Source organism: Orcinus orca, chromosome 20, assembly GCF_937001465.1.
Source record: "Orcinus orca chromosome 20, mOrcOrc1.1, whole genome shotgun sequence".
Classification (NCBI taxonomy): Eukaryota; Metazoa; Chordata; class Mammalia; order Artiodactyla; family Delphinidae; genus Orcinus; species Orcinus orca.
This window is the reverse complement of record NC_064578.1, coordinates 43,082,236-43,104,737: the sequence shown is the minus strand read 5'-3', so window position 1 is coordinate 43,104,737 and position 22,502 is coordinate 43,082,236. Positions and strand designations below refer to the sequence as shown.

Sequence of the window (22,502 nt, the reverse complement as noted above, 5' to 3'; positions counted from 1 at the left end):
GAGTCCTGGCTCTGCCTCAGCTCAATAACCTAGATCTCAAATGACCTGACCCCTCGCTTCAGTATTTCCATTTGTAAAATAGCCGTATGATGTATCAGCCTCGGAGGGCTGTAGTGAGGTCAGCACGAGCTAATAGATGAACTTGTAGGACGCGGCGTGGTACAGAGTCAGTGCTGAAGGAAGGGGATGGCATCATTATCATCCTTTTTCCCTTGGGTTGGCTCCCTACCCCTAAGTGAGTGGTGGGTACTCAAGGAGTTAATTTCGGGCAAGAGAGGTTGTGGGTTTGGGGCAGGGCGGCTGCCCTGCTGAGTGTCGCCACCAGAGGGAGCAGCTGGACTTGAGCTGGTCCCTCCAAGCCTGGGTGCCAGTGCCCACCCAGCCCTACTGGAGCCAGGGGAGGGGGCTGGCTGGGAGTGGCCACCACGGCTCCAGCCCTTGGTGGTCTCTCCTCCCACCCCCCTCCTGCCTGCAGAGCCATCCGGTCCCCACCCAGGTGACAGCCTCCTCACACTCCGTGAGTGGGGTGGAGTGGGGAATCTGGGGAGGGGGCTGGCCAGGAGGGGCCAGGGCAGCTCCAACGCTCCGCGGCCCCTCCCCTCCCATGGGGCCCTCTGGCCCCTTCCCAAGGGCTGCTCTTCCTATGGCCTCTGACGCCCTCCTCCTTCTTGCCCTGCTTTGCCTGGAGCACCCGGTGCCCAGCAAGTCCTTTTCCCAAACCTCCTGGGAGAAGGGACGTGGGAGGAGGGGAAGAAACTTCCAAGGAACTGGAAAGGGGGGGTAGGGAGACAGAAATAAAGACACCAGACAGAGGGAGACACACACACACACACACACACACACACACACACACACACACATACACACTCAGACACACACAGAAAGAGAGGCCAACAGACAGAAGGAGACAGAGAAAAAGAGAAACAGAGACAGAGAGACAATTCAGATAGAAATAGAGAGACAGAGATAGAGAGTGGGAAGCAGACTAACTCACGGAGTCAGAAGTATAAAAAGGGAGAGAGACAGAAAGACAGGGAAAGAGAAATAAACAGAAAATTAGACACCAAAGAGATACAGGAAGCAAAGCAGACTGAGGAGAGACCAAGAAAGAGGAGAGAGAAGCCAGGGCAGAGCGTGCCAGCGGGCGGCATGGAGGGTCACCTGGCGTGGGAGATGTAGTGGCCGCGACCTGGGCCAAGCTGGGTGGGCAGAGAGAAGCCGGTGCCTCAGTGGAGGTCAGGGGGCATGGGAGGGGCAGGAATTCTGCTGCTGCTGCTGGCTGGGGTGGGCGTGGGGGGGGCCTGGAGACCCCCAAAGGGAAAGTGTCCTCTGAGTTGCTCCTGCTCTAAAGACAGTGCCCTGTGTGAGGGCTCCCCGGACCTGCCAGAGAGCTTCTCCCCGACCCTGCTGTCGCTGTGAGTGTCCGGCCCTCTGGAGGCCTGAGGCTGCGGATGGGAGTCCTGGGACCCCAGGGGCTGGGGGGCAGGGTGCTGGCTCCCCAAGGAAACAGGGACCCATCAGGATCTTGGGAGGGGGGCAGCAAAGGATGTCGGGAGGCCTAAAAGGGGGCTGCTGGGATTTGGAAAGGAGCCGGAGGGAAATTCCAAAGGGCAGGGTCAGCATCGGGGCCTGGGAAGAAGGAGAGCCATGGGGTGGGCTGAGCGCTGCCAGGATCCTTGCCAAGCGAGGAGGGCAAACGCCTGTCTCCCCTGGGATGTATGGGAAATACGCACACCCAGGGTCAGGTGGCATGCCAGGGTCCCCTCCGCCCCACCCCCGGACACAGGAGACAGCTCTGGGATGGGACTGGCACACTGGAGCAGTCTTCTCCTCGCCCACCATTGCCCACATCCCCAGCTCACTCGTTAGGACTGGAGTCACCCAGCTGAAGGCCGGCAGCTTCCTGAGGGTACCGTCACTGCACCTGCTGTGAGTGGGGCCCGGCTTAGCGACGGCCACCTGAGGGAGGGGGTGTCCGTGCACACGCGCGTGGGGGAGTGTGCACACATACACGTATGTGCGTGTCCATGAAAGCATCCGTGTCACACACATACTCACGTGGCATGTGTGTGTGACCGTGCCCACGTGGGCTGGGGTTGGGAGGGGGCAAGGTTAACGTGTCGGGTAGGGAGCAGCAACCCTGGAAAAATGTCTTTCTAACTTCCTTGCCAGCCTCTTCACCTCCAACTCCTTCTCCGTGATCGAGGACGATGCGTTTGCGGGCCTGTCCCACCTGCAGTACCTGTGAGTGAGGCCAGAAGATGGGGGCAGGAATGGGGGCCTGGGAGAGGAAGGCAGAGCCCCTCTGTGTCGCCTAGAGTGGGGGAGATAGGGGCTTGTTGCCCTGGGGAGGAAGTGTCTGCACAAGGGACCGTCTGGAGGGGGCAAGGGTCCTGGCCTCTTGAGTGGGGTTGGGGCTTCTGCTCAGCTGCCCTCTCTGTTTCAAGATTCACAAAAGGCCTGGATGACCCATGACTGTTTCCGGTCCTACCTGACTTTTGGGAGCCCAGGGAGGTTACAGAGAGGCCAGAGATAAAGAAGTGTTTCAAATTAAGAGGAAACTATTCTGAGTTAGTTGGTGATAGTGGTACTGATGGTAATGGTGGTGATGAGAGTGTGACTACGCCAGCATGACTGCTGGTGCTGGTGGTGACGATAATGGTGGTGGTGTGCAGCTGCTCGCAGGGAAGTGGTGGCGTTATTGAGGATGGTGGAGTGGGGATGATTTTGATAAAAATGGTGGACCCAACGGTGATGGTGCTGTTGGTGGTACGGATGATGAAGTTTGAAGGGTTGGTGTTAGTGATAATTATCAGTGTTCTGGGCATCGGTAATTATTGTATTGGTATTGGTGATAGTTTGGGGTAGGATGTTGGTGTTGGCGTAATGGCAATGTTGTTGGTGTGGGGTTTGGTGGTGATGGCGGAGATGTTTGTATGTATGGAAATTGCGGCAGTAGTGGTGCTGATGGGTGATGATGTGAGTGCTGGGGGTAAAGGTGATGTTTCTGGTGTTGGCAGTGCTGGTACCAGTGCTGAAGCTTGTGATAACGGTGGCATTGGTTTTGGTATTGATCACAAAGGCTGTGTTCTTGGTGATGCTTATCAGTGTTGCCGGTGTGGGTTTGGTAATGATGGTGTTGGTGTTGGTGTTGGTATTGATGATGGGAACGGGTGGTGATGGTATCGGTGACAGTGCTGACATGGCATATTGTTGGTGATGACAATGGTAGAGGCACTGGGCGTAATGGATGATGGTGGAGGTATGGGTGGTAATATTGGTGCTAGTGTTGGTGTTAGCGATCAGGGCAGCAGTGGTGGTGATGGTGGTGGCAGTGTTCACGGTGAGGCTGGCAGTGACCATAGGGTCAGGTTCTTGGGTCCTGAAACTGTAGGCTGGGACCTTGCTGAGGAGAGGTTCCTGGGAGGTTTTCCCTGGGATCATGCAAGCTGTTGGGGGAGAATTCGGCACATTCCAGTGGCCTATGGCTTCCATGGGGTGAGTTCCCCAAGCACTGTAGGGCCACAGCAGGGAACCAAGGGCCGCCCCCTGACCCCACCTTCCCTCCACAGCTTTATCGAAGACAATGAGATTGGCTCCATCTCTAAGAACGCTCTCAGAGGACTCCGCTCACTCACACACCTGTGCGTGCCCCCATCGCCCCAGCCCTCCCTGACAGGCACCCCGCACCCATCACCCAGGCACACAGCGTATCCTGGGAGCTGCTGATGGTTTCTCCTTCTCTCCCTCCACCAGAAGCCTGGCCAATAACCATCTCGAGACCCTCCCCAGATTCCTGTTCCGAGGCCTGGAGACCCTGACTCACGTGTGAGGCTCAAGGGGGCTGGGAAGGTGGGGAGATTTGGGAATGTTTGGGTGGGGGAAGGGGACATCTGTGCCCACTCTTGGTTGGCACAAATGAGTATGACTGCGATGGTTGCTACATATTTTCCACACCACTCGGGGGCCCTATCCTGAAACCTTGCCTGGGGAGGGGTGGGGAGCGTGGCCCGCAGGGAGTGGAATCCGGGTCGCAGCCCCTCCCTGGCCTCTTGCCCCAGGGACCTCCGCGGGAACCCGTTCCAGTGTGACTGCCGTGTCCTCTGGCTGCTGCAGTGGATACCCACCGTGAACGCCAGCGTGGGGACCGGGGCCTGTGCCGGCCCCGCTGCCCTGGCCCACATGCAGCTCCACCACCTCGACCCCAAGACGTTCAAGTGCAGAGCCATAGGTGGGGGCTTTCCCGGTGGGGTGGGAGGGACAGCAGGTGTTCCCGGAAGAAGGTGGGAGATTGGGGAACGGCTGCCAGGGCTGAGGGGCTCACCTCCTTCCCTGCTCTGCCCTTTCCTGGCTGTGAGTCTCCTGAGCAAGCAGCATCACCTCCCTGAGCCTCAGTTTTCCTGTCTGTAAATAGGGGTAATAAACAGTGACATAGGGCTGCTGTGAGACTTCAGTGATGTACTTGGCGCAGGGCCTGGGAGGGGAGGCCCCCATAAATGTTCATTCTCGTCGTTGTTGTTATTGATATAAAATCGACCATTTAAAAAGTACTTCCTATGATCATTTTGCTTTTCCACAAATATATTTTGGTACCTTTATGGGTACTGGGCAAAGCAGAGAGCACAGCAGTGATGAAGCCAGTCCTGGGTCTTGCCCTCACAGAGCCCACAGCCAGAGGCAAGCAGAGAGGGATGGCCCAGAATGATCAGGCCTGGGATGGGGGAAGCACAGAGGGGTCAGGGCCGGGATGGAGGGAGACCATGGAGCTACGGGAGCCCAGAGCCAGAGCGGGGGCCAGGCACAGCTGGAGGGTCAGGAAGGAGTGGACATTTGAGTTCAAACCTGAAGACCATTACTAACATCGTCATCATCAAAGCGTAAGACATGTTTTTGGTCTTTGGGATTCATAGAACAAGGGAGTTTAACTTAGTCACTCTTCATTCCATTATTCAACACACAGTCACTGAGGTCCACTCGGTGCCCGTCCCTGTGAGAGGCAATGGGCACACTGTGGTGACCAAGATAACCCTGGGCCTTGGCCTTGGCCTCATGCGGTCACAGTCCTGGGGGTGGGGAGACAGACATTAAATAAAACATTGCACCAATAAGTGTATGGTACACATTGTGATAAACACAGGGGGTGATGAGAGAGTTTAGGCGGTGGTCCTGCCTTACCTGGGGCATCGGAGAAGGCTTCTCTGAAGAGGTAGCACTAGATGTGGACGTAGCTAAGTGGAGTACAGAGGAAGGAGCCCGCATGTGCAGTGACCCCCAAGGCAGCACAGAGCTTGTCCTGAATGAGGATCGAAGGGAGGCACGTCTGGTTTACGGGGGTGAGGAGGGAAGGATACAGATGAGGTGGAAGGTGCAGGGGCCTCACTCTGCAGGACTTCGAAAGCCACAGAGAACAAGGTGGACTTTATCCAGAGGGCTGTGGGAAGCCATGGAGGGTTTTGAGCAGGGAGTGACATGATTTGATGACCATTTTTAAAAGATCCCCTTTGGATGGGTATGCTCAGTGGTTTGGTTCATTGCTTCAACCCTGGTCCCTAGAAGTAGGGCCTGGCATGTAGAGTGAAGTATTGTAGACTGGAGTCCACCACCCGGCTCCACCGCCACCACACTGGTGCAATCTGGGTGCACCGTTACCAAAAATGCTAAGGTGCTGTAACAAAGAGGCTGTAAAGACCAAGAATTAAAGAAAACAGAAGGGTCTGAGGTGAGCAGTCCAGGTGGGTGGGGCAGCCCCTGGGTGTTATCCTGCTTTCCACGGCTGAAACCGAGCTGTGGCCCCGTCCATAGGCCAGTTCACAAGGAGAAGGGGAAAGGGCCAAGTCCAGGATGAGCCGTCTTCCTACAAGCAAGGCAAGCACTACAACCATCACTCTGCTTTTGTTCCATTGGGAACTTGGTCTGGTCATGGCCACAGCGGACCTCAGAGGCTGGGGGGGCAGCATAGGGGCAGTGCTGGGCTAATGTGGCCTCTGGCTGGGCAGCTTTGTGCCCAGCTGCTCTCCTATCTCATGGAAGATGGGAAGGACGGATTTGGCAGGACAGCTGGCTGCCTGTGCCTCTTAGCCTCAGTTTCCTCATCTATAAAGTGGATATAATAACAGAACATAACCCATAGGGATCTTGTGAAATTAAATGAATGAATAAATGGCTACTTCTAAGCAGCTCTTTGCTGATGCCACGCAGCTTAGAAAACAGAGTACCGCCATGTCGTTGTGAGTTAATACGTCCACAGGTAAAAAGATTCCACCGTATGTCCCTACGAGGTCGACACCGTGGTGGTCCTCACCTCAGAGGTGTGCAAAGCGGGACTCAGTGATGAGGACCCGTGGGGTGCCCCTGGCCTGCCTGACTCTCTCCCCTCCCCGCTGCACCCCCTCCCAGAGCTGTCCTGGTTCCAGACGGTCGGCGAGTCAGCGCTGGGCGTAGAGGCTTTCTCCTACCAAGGGGAGCCCCACGTCGTCCTGGCACAGCCCTTTGCCGGCCGCTGCCTGATCCTGACCTGGGACTACAGCCTGCAGCGCTTCCAGAAGGAGGAAGAGCTGTCTGGTAAGCCCACTCCCATCCTCCAGCCTGCCAGGTAGCCTGCCCAGCTCGTCTGACAGGCGCCCTGCTCCCCGCCTCCCCACAGCGCCCTCTGACAGGCGCCCTGCTCCCTGCCTCCCCACAGCGCCCTCGGTGGTGTCCTGCAAGCCGCTGGTGCTGGGCCCGCGCCTCTTTGTGCTGGCCGCCCGCCTGTGGGGAGGCTCGCAGCTGTGGGCCCGGCCCGGCCCCGACCTGCGCCTGGCCCCGCTGCAGGCCCTGGCTCCACGGCGGCTGCTGCGGCCCAATGACGCCGAGCTCCTGTGGCTGGACGGGCAGCCCTGCTTCGTGGTGGCCGACGCCTCCAAGGCGGGCAGCACCACGCTGCTGTGCCGGGACGGGCCCGGCTTCTACCCGCGCCAGAGCCTGCACGCCTGGCACCGGGACACGGATGCCGAGGCCCTCGAGCTGGACGGCCGGCCCCATCTGCTGCTAGCCTCCGCCTCGCAGCGGCCCGTGCTCTTCCACTGGTTTGGGGGCCGCTTCGAGAGGCGCACAGACATCCCCGAGGCCGAGGACGTCTATGCCACACGCCACTTCCAGGCCAGCGGAGATGTGTTCCTGTGCCTGACACGCTACATCGGGGACTCCATGGTGAGGCTGAGCCCAGTCCCGTGGGGCAGGCACAGGCCGGGCCTGACCTGCATCAGCAGACCCCCACTCAGGGCTGACCTTTCAGCACTGACCCCACCTTGCGCACTGGCCTCTGAACTCTGACCCGCCTCACGGGCTGAGCTTCCTAATGTGCTGACCTTTGAGCTCTGACCCCACCCCAACACTGACTCTAAGACTGTGACCCCTCGAGGCTGGCTGACCCTAAACCACTCCCCATCCCCCAACACTGACACTGGCCCCGAGATTCTACCGCCAAACTCCAACACACCCCAGCAACTACATTTAATCACACCCTGAAGCCCCAGGGCTGACGGCCCACCCCCTCCAGCACTCTCTCTCTGGAGTGAGGTACAGCCAGGGGGAGGGCTCTGGGCCTAAAAGGCACTGATCTGACGCAGGTGTTCACAGGGTGTCTGCATGGGGAGCAGACTGTGGGCACAGGGACAGGAGCAGGGAGATCAGGAAGACCAGGAAGGAGGCTGTGTGATGGTCCAGGAGGGGGGTGACTGTGGCTGGGCTGGAGGGCAGCCAGCATAAAGGAGAGACATAAATACCATGGTAGGTGAAACTGACAGATCCCAGGGCTGACTGATTCTGTGTGGGGTGTGAGGGAGAGAGAAGGGCTCAGAATGACTCCAAGTCGGTGGCCTGAGCAGCTGGGTGGTGACATTTATGAAGATAAGAAAGCTGTGGGAGTTTGGGGACCTGCAGGCCTCTGTTCCCAAGCTGTCCCAGGTCCTCCAAAGCCTAGAGGACCACTGACGGGCAGGCCTGGCCCTCTTGGACCCCAGCCCTAATGAGCGGCCACCCTCCGCAGGTCATGCGCTGGGATGGTTCCATGTTTCGCCTGCTGCAGCAGCTTCCCTCTCGCGGTGCCCACGTCTTCCAGCCACTGCTCATCGCCAGGGACCAGCTGGCTATCCTGGGCAGCGACTTCGCCTTCAGCCAGGTCTTCCGCCTTGAGCCTGACAGGGGGCTCCTGGAGCCACTGCAGGAGCTGGGGCCCCCAGCCTTGGTGGCCCCCCGGGCCTTTGCCCATATCACCATGGCCGGCAGACGCTTCCTCTTCGCTGCTTGCTTCAAGGGCCCCACACAGATCTACCAGCATTACGAGTTAGACCTCAGTGCCTGAGACTGGAAGGGCCCCTGGACATGGCTGGCAGAGGGCTGGCATGGGGAGTCCTGGGCCTCTGGATGCCCCATTGCCTAGACTCCTGGTCCTACTCAGAGGTGACTGCTGGTCCTGTGAGATACTGACCACAGGCCAAGTTCAAGACAAGAGCTGCTCGTCCAGTCTTAAGCAACATCTTGGCTGGGGGCAGATGACCCCTCGCCCTCCAAGGATGACTTGGGGGCTCAGGCTGGGGCACCGCCACACGGAGACAGTACAGAAATCATGGGGGGCGGGGGGTAATGTGCAGAGCTCCATGAGGTCTGGAAGCGCCCCGCTCAACCCGCTCTCAACTCTCCTATTCCCTGTAAAAGTACTACGGAGAGGATAGCTTTCCTTTTCCTTCTAAACTCAATCCAGCCAATCGCTTTTAGTGCCCGCCTCCATGACGTCATCAGTAGCTGGGCAGTTTTCCCTCCCGGGCTTGCTAACTTCCTCTGCTGCTTGTGCGCATGCCTGCTGCCGAGGCGGAAGCCCAGCGTGTCTTCCCTGTTGCGCGTGCGCAGGGAATAGGCGGGAAATTGAGAATTGTTGCCGGGAGTCCGAGGTACCCGTCCTCGGTCGGTGAAAGGGGCGAGGACAGAAAGTGTACGAGCTCAATAAACGCGCTGTGCACCCGCCTCACCGGTTGTTGTGGGGTCTTTGGGAGAGGGTGTCTGCTGTGGCATGGGGGTGGGGTGAGGGAGGAGGATTCGTGTCCCAGGAACGGTATTATGGGGGTGGGGGGTGTCCCAGGGTACATTTTGGCTGCCCTTGTTGAGCTTTCGCGAGGTTTCTAAGGAGTGTGTGCTCATGATTATGGGGGGCCTAGTGGGATGTCCAAGGGATATAAGGGCATTATTAGGGGACAGGTCACAGGTTTACTGTTGGTCTCGTGTCTTATGTATTGTAGGAGATACTGCGGGGTGTTTTGGAGGATTTTAGGCATTTTTATGGCTCTTGGGGACATTTTGGAAGTCTTATTGGCTATTGGAGACTGTCTCAAGGGAGTTCAGGGCTTGTTGGAGTTCTCACACCGTGTGGTCATTATATATTATTAGGAGTATCATGGGGAATCATTTAAAGGTCTTACAGGAACATTTGAGTGTTAGGAAGGGTCTTTTATAATAAAATGGGTTCTGAGGTGAGTCGGAGGGTCACTATTATAATCATAAGCTATCTGGCTACTCCTGTTGTGACAGGATGATCCCACATCCTAGTTTTCCTGGGAAGGTCCCACTGTCCACCTGAGTGTCCCAGCATTCCATCTGGCTAGAGCTCCCTTTCACTCTCAGAATGTCCCCCATGTGGCTACTAGAGCATTTTAAATGGCAGATGTGGCTCCCATGGCCACGGAGGCAGAGGTCAGGCCCCATGCCGTCCACCAGGTCGTGAGGAAGCAGGCCTGCGGGCTTGTCCCAGTGGAGAGATTCAGCTGCCAGCTTCCATCCTGGCCCCCATGCACATCCACCTTCTCCTGGCCCCCCAAAACCCCAACGCGCACATAGGGAGTTTCGAGGCTGCTTGGGCATAAGGCAAGATCATTTAAGAGTGAAAATTGAACAAAGACCCCCTCCAGTGAGAGATGAGATGGAGCCCTGGCCAGGTGGTCTGAGAATTCCATCCTGGAGTTTAGGATCCTGTGCAGAGCCAGGACTTGGGGAAAGAGTGGCCCTCGGTGCTCTTTCCGCTGATCCATCCTCAACAGTTATGGGCAGAGCCTGGGAGAGGTGACAGGGTCAGCTCGTGAGAGTGGATCAGGTTATATCTCCCCAGGGTGCATACACACACACACACGCACACACACACCTCATACCCTATGTCCCAGTCAGCTCCATTCTGTCCCTGTCTTACCTGAAGTGATGAGAGGTGGGGCATCGCCTGGATAGTGACTAGGGAAAGAAAAGCGATGAGATCTCTGTTCACCCCCGTTCATCCGCTCCCTCAAGGCTAGAGGATTCTCAGCTTGCCCCGACCTATCTTCCTAGCTATTTTCCCACAAAGTTGTACCATCCCAGGGACCAAAGCATTTCATGATTGGAGGCCCTCTGAGGATTCATGGCTCTGAAGAATAAACCTGGAAGATCTCAGTAACAGGAATTCTCCAGGGCAAGACCCAGAAACCCAGCCTTTTTTTTTTTTTTTTTTGCGAAATTTAGCTCTTTCCCCCTGAAAGGTGTCTGTCCAGTATGAGGCAGGCACGCTGCCTGGAACCCATCTTACCGGGGCTTCCGGCTGAACTTGCATTTGCATTTCCCACCTGTTAGGAGAGAGGGGAACGTCAGGGGAGGGCACCCACTGCCCTGCGCTGCCCGCTCCCCCGCCAGCTGCTCCACTCACTCATGAGGACGATGATGCCAATGGCGCACAGGACCGCTGCGAAGATGAGCCCGCCGACACGGAGGCTGAACCAGTCTAGGAGAAACCCAGAGGGGGCCCTCGGTGCCAGCCCGTGCCCTCCTCATCCAAGCCCCCAACCGCTTGACGATATGCATTAGGCACCCCTGATGTGGGATACAGCAGTGGAGAGAACAGACAGCCCTCCAGCCCCCGCACTCACTTTCCAGTCTCTACACAGCAAGCGACAGAGATCTAACGTGGAGTTAGGTAGAGAGAAGCGGTCTGAAGACATATAAGCAGGGCCAGGGGACGGAGAGTCAGAAGACAGCTCTTTTAGGGAGAGTGGCCAGGGGAGACCCAGCTGAAGGGGCACATTTGAGCAGAGGCCTGAGGAGGGGAGGGAGGGAGCATGGGGCGACGTGGAAGAAAACGTGGGGGTGGTTCTAAGGACCAGGCTGGCATGCCTGGTTGCCTTAATCCCCTGTGTTTACTGTTCAATGCCCCAATCCTCGCCCCTTGGTCACCCCCATCAGACCCTCACTCAACCCTGTGTGGGACCGTTGGCACGAAATCGGTCTGAGGGGTGAGTGGGGCTGCAAAGGGAGGGGCACAGGCTCTCACCATAGTAGAAAGGACTGTTTTTATCTGCAAGGAAAGAAAAATAGGACATGAATCCAGGATAAGAGTGGGGATGCAGGGGTCCTGGGGGAGACTTTGGGGGCGGGACTGGTGGAAGAGTCGGTCTGACTCACCTTCCGGGTCGTTGGCATCCAAGGCAGGCAGGCCTGGCGGGGAGAAGCGGGGTAGGAGAGAGATGGGGGTGCTGGCCTCGGCAAAGCTGGGGCCAGGGCCGTTGGAGCTCCAGGCCTCAGCGTAGGGTCCCCTGATGGACAGTTCCCCACCTCCCACGGGCACAGGGGTCCAACCCCAAACTAGCTCCTCTGCACGTTCCACCTCGGAAATGAGGGTTTCCCCTGAATCAGCCCCACACCTGCAATAGGTTTTCACCTGGGTGGCTTTGGGCCACCTAGCCAGCCTTTGGCCTGATGTTTCCAGACACCTGGCTAATCCACACCCCCTGCAGAAACGAGCGATGGTCTTGTCAAGATGACAGGTGGCTTCAGCTCCCAGGCGTTCTCAGCCCTCATCTCCTGGTTCTGCCACGTCCACATCCCACCCACCCCTCACCACTCCCCTTAAAGTGACTTACTAATTATAAACTTAATATGCTTTATTTAAAAATGCAACTTTACATCACTACCCTGAATGGAATGGCAGTCTTGCCCAATGTAACTGATAAAAACAGATACAATGAGGGCTTCCCTGGTGGCGCAGTGGTTGAGAGTCCGCCTGCCGATGCAGGGGACACGGGTTCGTGCCCCGGTCCGGGAGGATCCCACATGCCGCAGAGCGGCTGGGCCCGTGAGCCATGGCCGCCGAGCCTGCGAGCCTGCGCGTCCGGAGCCTGTGCTCCGCAATGGGAGAGGCCACAACAGTGAGAGGCCCGTGTACCGCAAAAAAAAAAAAAAAAAAAAAAAAACAGGTACAATGAAAGCAAAGGACTAGGTTTGAATTCTGGCTAGAAGCAGTGGGCTGCCTTAGCTCTGGGCCTAAGCTCTGTTCTTTCTTTGTTAAAGGGAGGTTCATATTTTTAAATTATATTTAAAGCACAAACACATGGTGCTTACTCTGTCCCAGGCACTCTTCTAAGTGCTCTGCAAACAGTAACTCGTTTAATCCTCACAGTGACTCTATAAGTAGGTGCTACTATTGTCCAGATGGGGAAACTGAGGCACAAGGGGCTTTGGTAACTTGCCACATAACCTTGAAACTCTTACCTCTCGTAATCAAGTGTTAAGAAGTGTTAAAGACACAGTAGCCCAGAGCTGAGCCTTCTTGATATCACCAAGGAGACATCAAGACCACGCATGACGAGCTGCGTGAGCCTCTGCTGTAAGAGGTCCTCCTTTATGTGTTCCTTGAAATCACCAGTGTGGTACTTCCCACCTTCCAGGAGATGCTGTCCTGAGACTCACCACCCCACAGGGCAGGCAGAAAGCACGAGAGAGCCACACACAAGCGTGGTCACCACCCAGCTGAGGGGGTCAGGGGAAAGGCAGTCCAGGAACGGGCACTCACCTGCCAGGAGGACGAGCAGGCTCAGGGCCACCTCTTGCATGTCGGAGAGCTGGCCTGGAGGGATCTAGGGGGGAGGTCCAGCTTTAGCAGGGCTACCGGGATGCCTGTGGTTCCCAATCCCCTGCTGCTGTGCTCCTTATCCAGGGTACACAGCTCACCCCAGGGCAGAAAGCCTGGCCTTGAAACTCCACTGGGCTGAGAGATAAGAAGGAGCCGGAAAGTGCAGTGGGGGCTGGGTGAGAACGAAGGCCTACGGGGGAGCAGCAATAATAACTCACTGGACGTGGACTTGAGGCTTTAAGTGAATTGCCCTGGCAACCAAATGAGGAAGGTGCCGCCGGCTGTTATCCCCATCTTACAGATGTGGAAACTGAGGCTCCAGAGGTGAAAGTGGGTGCTCGAGGTCACCTTGCCAGGAAGCGGGATTTAAACCAGACCTGGCTCTGCGGAGGCTGTTCCTAACTCAGGACTCTCTCAGGGCCTTGGGGCGTTTTGGGAAATGGGGTGTTGGGAGCCAGGTGGCAGGAGGCCTTGTTCCTGGGAGTGTCTCCCATAGACAGCTCGGAGCCTGCCCGCCCTGCCCAGACTTCGCAGAACTTGGGCTGGGCCAGGGCTGGGGACTGAGCTGGCTCCTCTTGTTGCTCTGGGCAGGATGTGGGGAGGAGAGAACTCAGAGAGGATGGGGGAGGGGCGAGGGGGAGGGAGAGGGCAACCCCAGCCTCATCTTCTGCCCCACCCTCCTCGCACCCCACCGTCCTGCTTCTGCCCCACCCCTGCCCATCCCACCCCAGTCCTCGGTCCTGCCTCTACCCCTACCAAGCTCCTCTGGCAGCAAACAATTCCTCTTTCCCCAGGTAGGCCTGCGCAGCACAAAGAACACTCCGCCGCCCCCTTCTTGGTCCGGTATCAGTCCCCCTGTGCGTCCCCCTGTCCCCTCTCCCGCCCCTGCCCCACTGCCACAGCATACATTGTCCCAATCTTGATAGCAAGAGCTAACACTTAGATCCACCCTGTGCTGGGCACCGCCAAATGACCTTGCTGGGTTTTCACTCATGTAATCCCCCAAGAATCCCGGAGGCCATTGGTCATACGCCCCATTTCACAGCCGGCAAAACACATACCCTCCCTAAGCCTGGTAAAAAGCCCGTTGACATTGCCTGCTCTGTCTCCTTGTCCGCAGCTGGAGAGCACATCCCGTGTCTCTCTCTCTCTGGCCTCTATGTAACCCCCTCCCTGAATTTCTTTCCTGGGAACCTTCTTAGCTTCCCAGTTCATCCCATATACCAGACTCACAGTTTTAATTTGAGCATTCATTTCTTTGAGCATTCAGGCAGGAAAAGGGCCTGTAGCTTTGGGGAACATTACTAAGGCGTTTAAGGCCGCCCCCCTTCAAATTTGGGGTGGTGCGGGGAGAGTTGCAATGTGTATGTGAGCAGGACAGCCTAGTGGCTCCCAGCACAGGTCTGCAGAAGGACCACCTGTAGTCTAAAGCGAACACATGAGGCTTTGTCACCCCACGATCTCACTAATACTAGTAATAAGAGCAGGTGCTGGTTGAATGTTGACCCCACACCAGACACTGTTCTCAGCTCTTTGCGCTTGTTCATACATGTAATCTTCACAGCTTGATGAAGTTGGCACTATGATTAGCGCACGTTGCTGTCGCAACCCTGTCACCCCTGCGAATTCAGCTTAACGCTCTATACTGTCACCCGGGACTCAGAGTCTCAGCGCTTAAGCCTCTTTCCATGGGAGCCTCCAAGCCTCCCTGGCCAGTGAGGGCTCCATTCACCCCCATACAGCCCCTCCCCAGGCATCTCCCAGCATCCCCAGCACAAGGGGCACTGATGGGTGGTCTCAGCCGTACCCCAGCCCCTGCACGACATTTCCACCCTACTGTCCCATGGTGTGGGCTGCTGGGAGCTGGCATCCGGGCATCTGCCCTCTCCTGCCCTGTTCAGGCTGTTATTGGAAGAGGCCCCAGGGCAGCTCCCGAACTGACTGCAGTCGGTGTGAAGCCTTGGAGAGAAAGGCAGCCTGCAGACGGAGGCTGCGCCCACCCCTCTCTGCTCTCTCCCGGCCCCAGAGATCCCAGTGCTGGTGTGAGGACTTTCCGCCGTCCCCCCCCCCCGCTACTATCGTTCTGTTTCTCCATGATGGTGGCCAGGCCCTTCAGGCCTGAGCAAAATGACTCCCTCGTGTCCCTGAAGTCTCCGCGCCACCTCCCCATGTTACAGCTTCCCCGGGAAGCCGCCAGCCCCTTCCCCTAGAGGTCTCCAGGACCCACACATTCCCAATATGCGGACACCCTGAGCCCACCTAGTCATCCACCCATCCAGCCAGTCTGATCCTCCCGATCCAGATACTTCTGTGCTACTCAGAACCCCCGATCTACCCAGACCCACCAGTCTAACAGACACCCCAGTCCCATCTGTGGGCCTTACCCTCGCCCCAGCTGGCTCACCTGGCCTCCCGTGTGGTGAATGATGGGGAGGGGGGCTTTCTCTAATCTGCTCCCCCAGCAAAGGACCTTGAAGGCGGAAGGTTCTAGGGGTCTTTAGCAGAGAGCAGTGGAGGGAGGGGCAAAGCCAAGAAGGGGTTGGAGGGAGGGGGCCCCAGCCCCTCACCTGCGTGCTCCACAGGCTGCGCGGAGGTTCAGGTTCCGGGAGAGAGCGGGGCTGCTTAGCCTGGGTCCTGCCTTTATCCGCAGCCTCCACGCCCTAAGCAAACCTGGGCAGGTAGAGAACTAGTCTGACTCCCTAAAGCTCAGGGGCTCTCTCACCTCACACCTGCTCTTAAAGGGACAGTTCCAACCCCCAACCACTAGTGGCAGGGAGCTCCCTGTGGTCTCTAGGGTCACAGCAGCCTTAGGCGAGGCAGAAGGAGAATACGATGAGGGCTGGAACTCTGCCCCTCACATCCAGGGAGGTGGCTTTCTCCAGTCACCTGCCCCTCAGAAAAGGACCTGGAAGGAGGAGGGGCTCAGGTCTTTAACGGCAGAGCTTCTGCCTGGCGGGGCGGTGGGGGGAAGGCCATGCTTTGTTTGTAATAACCTAATCTCTTTTACTTAGATTGTGTGTTGTCCTTGGAGGGGGGATGGGTGGCCATTGCGGGAGATCTAAAGTCCTCCTCCGGGCTACTTGCTGCCGTTGACACAGTTTGAGGGTCAGCAGAAGATGCTGATAGGACCAAGGTCATGAGGTGGGGACGGGATACACGGGGTGGGGGGAGGGGGTGTGTGAGGGGGCGGTGAGCTGTTGGGCCGTAGACCATGACCTCTCCCCCATCGTGCCCATCATGGCCTAGGGAGGCTGGGATCTGGTTCCCAGCACCAGGCAGACCTTCCCAGCCTGGGTTCTTCCCAAGGGTGCTGGGAGCCAGATGTCTCCGCAGTGGGTGTTGGGACGGGGGCTGCCTCTCACCCCGGATAAGGGCATTGCACTGTGCAAGGCTCCCTTCCCCTCCCTCCTCCCTCTCTTGTCCCTCCTCCTCATGGCATTCCTTCCAGCTGGGGTCTGTGCAGGTCCCCACTTGTTCCCCGTTGGGGTGCCCCCTCCCCCCAATTCCGCCTTTTTAGACAGAGGGACTTTTGTCTGGGGGCTGGATGGAGAACAAGGCGCCTTTGAGTGGCTGGCGGAGGATTGGGGTCACGGGGAGGGGCAGGGCCTTCCTAGGGTGGCTCTGCACTGGCCACCAGCTGGACTCCAGGCGACCCCCAACACCATTGCGGGGGTGGGGAGGAGGGTGCAGGAGCCAGGCCAGGGAGAGGGTACCATGGGGAGTGTGGAGTGCTGGACAAGGAGAGGGGGTTTTGAGGTCAAGGCTCTGCTGGGGGCAGGGAGAAAGGACCCCTCCCCACTTCTCAGCAGGGAGGGGGAAGGGTGGGGCAAGGAACGCCCGCCCAGCTACACGCTTTCTTTATGTGGGCCCCTTGGGCAATTTCTCAATCCCAGGCCCTAGACTAGGACAGGGTCTCCCTACAACTCCCACCAAGGAGGGGCCAGTCCCTGCAAAGAGTGGGGTTCAGTCAGGGTGGGGCTCAGTCAAAGCAGGAGGTTCAGAGGGAGATAGAAACAGAGAAGGGGAGGCATGGTGGGGGCAGATCCCAGTCCAGCTAAGGGGGTCTTTGTGTCCGGTCAGATAACATCTCTTGCCCAGACATTTCAAGATTGCAATGTTCCTTTGAAGACCCTTCTGGTGGTCTTGGGGGTGGGGTGGTGTCTCCCTCTGCTGGGAAGTCCAGGAACTGCGTGCGTCCGAGACAGAGAAGGGGCGAGTGCTGGGTGGCTAGGAGGGATGCTCCATCCCTCACCTGTGCCGGAGTCTGCACACTCAGATGTCAATGGGGCCAGGCAAGAATCATGAATGAGTGAAGCAGGCCAGGCATGAGACTATAAGGTACGGTGGCAGCTGGGCAAACAGAACTATTGTCCTGTCTATAGGGCAGCCACTGGGACTTCCCTGGTGGCGCAGTGGTTAAGAATCCGCCTGCCAATGCAGGGGACTCGGGTTCGAGCCCTGGTCCAGGAAGATCTCACATGCCGCCGAGCAACTAAGCCCATACGCCACAACTACTGAGCCTCAGCTCTAGAGCCCGCGAGCCGCAACTACTGAGCCCGCATGCCACAACTACTGAAGCCCGTGCACCTAGAGCCTGTGCTCTGCAACAAGAGAAGCCACCACAATGAGAAGCCCACGCACCGCAACGAAGAGTAGGCCCCGCTCTCTGCAACTAGAGAAAGCCCGCGCACAGCAACGAAGACCCAGTGCAGCCAAAAATAAAAATAAAATAAAATAAATTTAAATGAATAAAGGGCATTTAAATGCCCTTTTGCTATGGGAAAAAAAGCAAGATGTAGAGACACATGCTACCATTTGTAAGGGGAAAAATAATGTATATTCATATACTTATAAATGAATGAAATATCTTTGGAGATTGGTACCCATGGCTGCTTCTGAAGAGGAAGACCCAGAGGCTGGGAGATGGCTGGGAAGGGAGACTCACTTAAGCTCATGCACCTTCTTCTACCTTCTGAATTTTAAATCCTGCAAGTGTACTACTTTGAAAAAAAGTTTAATTAAAAGAATTTCAAGGATAACCTCTACACAGTTCTAGCCAATTGCTTCTATACTTTCAAAAGATGTCAGGAACCTGAACCTTTATGTAGAGTTCCCAATATTAAAAGTTGGCTCAGGGAATAATACCCTGGCGGTCCAGTGTTTAGGACTCGGCACTTTTACTGCTGTGGCCGAGGTTCAATACCTGGCTGGGAACTAAGATCCCATAAGCCGCGTGGTGCGACCAAAAAACAAAAAAAGGCTCAGAGTTTTAAAACATTATGCAGGTCAAACGAAACAAATCTAAGGGCTGGTTTCAGCCTGAGGGGGACCACCAATTAGAGCCTTCTGCAAACTTCATTCCCTGAAGTTTTAATCATATGGTCTTGCGTTTGGATGTTTATAAGCCTATACCTAACCCAGGGTGGAACAGAATGTGCCCCATCCAAGTGGGTGTTGGGCAGGGGCTGGGGCTTAGGGCACGACTTGAGACCCCCGTGTGGATGGGGACAGGTGTGAACCGAGACCCTGGGGAAGGTCTGCAGGGAGTGGAGTGCATGCAGCCGCTTGCAGCCTATTGGGGGTTGAATCTCTTTTGGGATGAGTCTTCTAGGCCCGCTTGACTTCAGTCATATTCAACATGTGTCCGCTTATTTATATATGTATATGTGTTGTGTGTTTATGTTTATATACAAATATATGTGTTAATATTATATTATCATGTTATATAGATAATAAAGCCATTTGGAATATTTTCCCTTCATTTTGCTTTTGAAATCATTTGGAGTTTTTTGTCTGTTTTTTGTTTGGGGTTTTTTTTTTAATTAATTAATTAATTTATTTATTTATGGCTGCGTTGAGTCTTTGTTGCTGCACGCAGGCTTTCTCTAGTTGCGGCGAGCGGGGGCTACTTTTCGTTGCGGTGCACAGGCTTCTCATTATGGTGGCTTCTCTTGTTGCAGAGCACGGGCTCTAGGCGCGCAGGCTTCAGTAGTTGTGGCTCACGGGCTCAGTAGTTGTGGCTTGCAGACTCTAGAACACAGCCTCAGTAGTTGTGGCGCACAGCCTTAGCTGCTCCGCAGCATGTGGGATCTTCCCAGACCAGGGCTCGAACCCGTGTTCCCTGCACTGGCAGGCGGATTCTTAATCACTGCGCCACCAGGGAAGCCCGAAATCATTTGCTGAAGCAGAGATTAGCTGTGATTTCTCAGTATCCTGGGAATTCTTGCGAAATGAGAAAAACCAAACCTACAGATGGTTTCTGAACATCACCAAGTTTTCAGGAACGCCGAATTCAAGTACAAAATCAAGGCTGTGGGGTGTTTTGTAGTCACCAGTTCAAAGTTTTATTAATCGGGCTTTTGCTAGTCAGGACTCAGTCATTTTATTGCTCTTCTCTTAAGGCTGCATTTCTTCGGGATTCTGGCAAATTCATAGGCCCTAAATGGGGCAGCCTGGGGTGTGGGAGCTGGAAGAACCCCGACCCATGAGAGGGGTCCTGGTGGGGCTGGGGCCTCACCTTCCCAGGTAGAGGCTGAGAGGCTGGGCTGGGGGGCTGGGAAGGTGTGATCACAGTTGACGCTCCAAGCTCCTGCTTCCTGGGCAAGACGGGGACAGAGATACCCATGGGCAGACAAATGAGGCCGCCTGCGGCTCTGTGGGGCCGCTCCCTGTGGCCTCAGAATTCAGCACCTGTGGGAAAAAAGAGGGAGCTGGCAGGTCCTGTCTTGACACTTTGGGGGTGTGGCTGTGGGCATGTCGCTCTCTGCCTGGCTTCCAGGTGCCTCATGAGGTGCCACACAAGGCAACTTAAGGTTAACAGGACCCTTGAGATCTGCACTCTGTGCCGCTCAATGTCATCACCCACCAAGAGAAGCTGGAAAGGTTGATTTTTATGATGAAATCTCCTGATTTTTAAATGTTGGTAACTGACTTTTAATTTCCCTAACACTTTGTGGACCAGATGAAATGTGTCCAAGGTTGGATCTGGCCCTATGGCCACCTGTGTGAGTCTCCATCTTAGGGACTAGGAAAGCTAGGGGTGGGGCGGGGGGAGGTTCAGGTACCACCATTCCCCCCCACCCCCCCCCCACCACCCCACCCCCACCCCCCACCCCCCCCCCCCCCCCCCCCGCTACCCCTCCTCCCCTCCAGGCATGTTTCTGCCTCAGGGCCTTTGCAACAGCTGTTCCCTCTGTCTGGGATTCTTCTCCCAGTCAGTACTGACTTATCTATCTTCAAAGCATATTCCAGGAAATTCCTCTTTGCTTTTTTGATTATCATGTCAGGTCCTCCCCCAAATTTTCATCTGAATTATATATAGAACAACGCCTGGCAGTAATGTAATGGTGCTCCTGAAGTATTTCTTAAATAATAAGAGAAAGGAGCTCTTATGCCCCCGCTCACCATCACAGAGGCCTTGCTGGAGTGAGGTGGGGGTGGTGAGGGCAGAGCTGCTAATGGGGGCAGGTGGGCAAGGGGGACCACATTTGCTGACAGTCCTGGACCAGTTTCCTCATCACTGGGGATGGGGGCTTGGGCTGATGGCTAGGAGTCCTGAGTGTGAGTTGGAATTATAGGGAAGCAAGAGAGAGGATTTGGGGGTAGGATGGGGAGCCCTGTAGCCTCCTCCCAGCCTGTCTCAGTCCCTGAGACAAGGATCTCAAACTGGCGGCCCCCGGGCCAACCCAACGATTGTACATGAGTTCAGAGAGCGTTGCAAAAATTCACAGTTGCCAACATTTAAACTCGGGATATTTCAACATAACAAGCTGCATGTTCAGCTTCTCGTGAAAGATCTGGCCTAACTGGGCCACATTCCCCCTTGGCATTAGTTGTTGGAGGGGCAGGTCTGTCTCCCCGGGGTGACCCAGGCCCCATCTTCCCCTGATAGGAAGCTTCAAGGGAGGGAGGGAGGCAGAGGGAGACCCACAGTTGCTCTGGCCCCAGGCCTGCTCCTGTCACCTCCCATCCGAGACCCACCCTCTGCCTATGTGGCCACCATTACAGCACAGACCCTGGACACACACATCCTGAGGGACTCATCCCTGGGGGATGTATCATGGCGCGGTTCAGGCAGGAAAAATCCCCAGGCCTGTCATCCAGAGTCTGCCCGAGGTCAGGGGAAAAGGCATGATTACAGAAAAACCTGGTGATATTTTGAGACTTCCTCCTGAAAGTCTTTGGCAACTAGCATCAGAAAAGACCAAGCCTTGTAAAATCCCTGCACATAGAAGGGGCAGGAGAACACTTCTGAGAGGCAAGAACTCAGAAAAAATTATGAATATAGGTAGAGACATAGAGAGGTAAAGCAAATGAGGCAAACTACTAAGAACTGGTGAATCTCCGTGAAGGGTATTTGGGTTCATCGTACTGTTTGTGTAACTTTTCTGTAGTTAAAAAAAAAATCAAAATAAAAGTTGGGGCGAATCAATAACATTTTTTAAATTAACATTTACACAAAAATAATAAAACACAAGATCAAAAACAACAGAGGAAAAATAAATTCAGAATTGGGTAACCTAAATGTTAAATAAACAGAATTTAATTGAACTTTGGATATCATGTATTTATGTATATACTATACAATAATTAAATATTATTTATAAATAAATATATACATTCATTTTTTCCCTTTTAGATAAAAGCCTGTGTTCTTCCACACACACACACACAGTCTTCCTTTTCCTTCTCTCGGATCAGTCCCTGACCCCTTGGTACCCTCTCTGCCCCTCCTGCTAGCCGTGGGTGCCTTACCCACTCCTGGCTGCCTAGCCCTGGCCTGGTGGGGGCACCCTGAGGCTCTGAGGCTGATGCTAGGGCTGGCAGGCTCCTGCTTGGCTGCAGAGGCAGGGAGATGAGTCTGCAGTTCTAAGAGCTCGGCTGGCAGCCGCTGCCTTGCAGAGGCACTGACCAGGCAGCCCTCAGGCAGCCAGGGCCCCTGACATCTCAGTCTCCCATCTCCCTTCCCCCTGCACCTTGGCATCCAAGAAAGCATTGCTGAGAGCCAACTGCACACCCCTGTACATCCCTGAGTCATGACCTGCTATTGCTAACTGCCTCTCTCTATTGTCAACTAACAGTCCTGCGGCATGTGGGGCTGTGGGACTTACCACTTGCTAGGCAGGCATTGTTCTCCCAGTGGAGGAAACGGTGGCACAGAGGAGCTCAGTCACCTCCCCACAAGACACACAGTTATTTAAGGGTTAAAGTTGGGATTCCAAGGCAGGTTGTCTGGCTCCACACCCTGTGAGTGTGTAGGATCAAGGGCCCCGCATAATTTTGTGGGTCCCAAGAACAGACAGCTGGTCAGAAGAGGGAATGAAACACCAGAGAATATTGCCAGAACCAACCACTCCTCCCCTGCCGCTGCCCCCACCCTGGCCCAGCCTCCATCCTCTCCCTCCTGGACCATCACACAGCCTTCTCCCTGGTCTCTCTGCTCCCATCCCACCCCTTACAGTCAGCTTCCCACACACAGCCAGAGGGAGCCTGTGAACCCCTGAGTCAGATCAGGGCCCTCCTCTGGCTGCATCTCACTCCTGGTAAAAGCCAAGGTCCTCACCATGACCGGCAACCTGTAAATCACTCCCCTACCTGGTCACCC

The 22,502-nt window shown here is 55.8% G+C and overlaps 2 protein-coding genes across 9 annotated transcripts; one reads left to right on the top strand and one right to left on the bottom strand.

Annotated features, from left to right (window-relative positions):
- The first annotated feature begins 536 nt into the window (after window positions 1-536).
- LGI4 (leucine rich repeat LGI family member 4) lies at window positions 537-9,000 on the top strand. The gene is made up of 9 exons (XM_004284170.3): window positions 537-1,415; window positions 1,858-1,929; window positions 2,173-2,244; window positions 3,573-3,644; window positions 3,757-3,828; window positions 4,062-4,231; window positions 6,397-6,561; window positions 6,683-7,188; window positions 8,027-9,000. Exons 1-9 carry the CDS (start codon window positions 1,246-1,248, stop codon window positions 8,339-8,341), a joined length of 1,614 nt encoding a protein of 537 aa, XP_004284218.1. The 5' UTR covers window positions 537-1,245; the 3' UTR covers window positions 8,342-9,000.
- Window positions 9,001-9,888: 888 nt separating this feature from the next.
- Window positions 9,889-15,617, bottom strand: FXYD3 (FXYD domain containing ion transport regulator 3). Of its 8 annotated transcripts, none has more exons than XM_033413893.2 (7): window positions 15,466-15,612; window positions 12,839-12,902; window positions 11,452-11,484; window positions 11,321-11,344; window positions 10,700-10,774; window positions 10,214-10,251; window positions 9,889-10,080 (listed from the first exon to the last, which is right to left on the bottom strand). In XM_033413893.2, exons 2-7 carry the CDS (start codon window positions 12,876-12,878, stop codon window positions 9,901-9,903), a joined length of 390 nt encoding a protein of 129 aa, XP_033269784.1. In that variant the 5' UTR covers window positions 12,879-12,902; window positions 15,466-15,612; the 3' UTR covers window positions 9,889-9,900. The 8 variants fall into 8 exon arrangements, with proteins under 8 accessions (XP_033269784.1, XP_033269786.1, XP_049559027.1 ...); XM_033413895.2 differs by lacking the exon at window positions 15,466-15,612 and adding an exon at window positions 15,303-15,450; XM_049703070.1 differs by lacking the exon at window positions 15,466-15,612 and adding an exon at window positions 14,132-14,161.
- Between the last annotated feature and the right edge of the window lie 6,885 nt (window positions 15,618-22,502).

Coding starts and splice junctions, on each gene's coding strand:
- FXYD3 (XM_049703070.1), bottom strand. CDS start 14,152: ATGAATGCTCAAATTAAAACT. Junction 12,903..14,131: donor TGAATGCTCAAATTAAAACT/GTGAGTCTGGTA, acceptor CCTCCCCCCTAG/ATCCCTCCAGGCCAGCTCTC. Junction 10,252..10,699: donor TGGCATCATCGTCCTCATGA/GTGAGTGGAGCA, acceptor TTCTTTCCCTAG/TCACTATCCAGGCGATGCCC.
- LGI4 (XM_004284170.3), top strand. CDS start 1,246: ATGGGAGGGGCAGGAATTCTGCTGCTGCTGCTGGCTGGGGTGGGCGTG. Junction 2,245..3,572: donor CTGTCCCACCTGCAGTACCT/GTGAGTGAGGCC, acceptor TTCCCTCCACAG/CTTTATCGAAGACAATGAGA. Junction 6,562..6,682: donor GAAGGAGGAAGAGCTGTCTG/GTAAGCCCACTC, acceptor GCCTCCCCACAG/CGCCCTCGGTGGTGTCCTGC.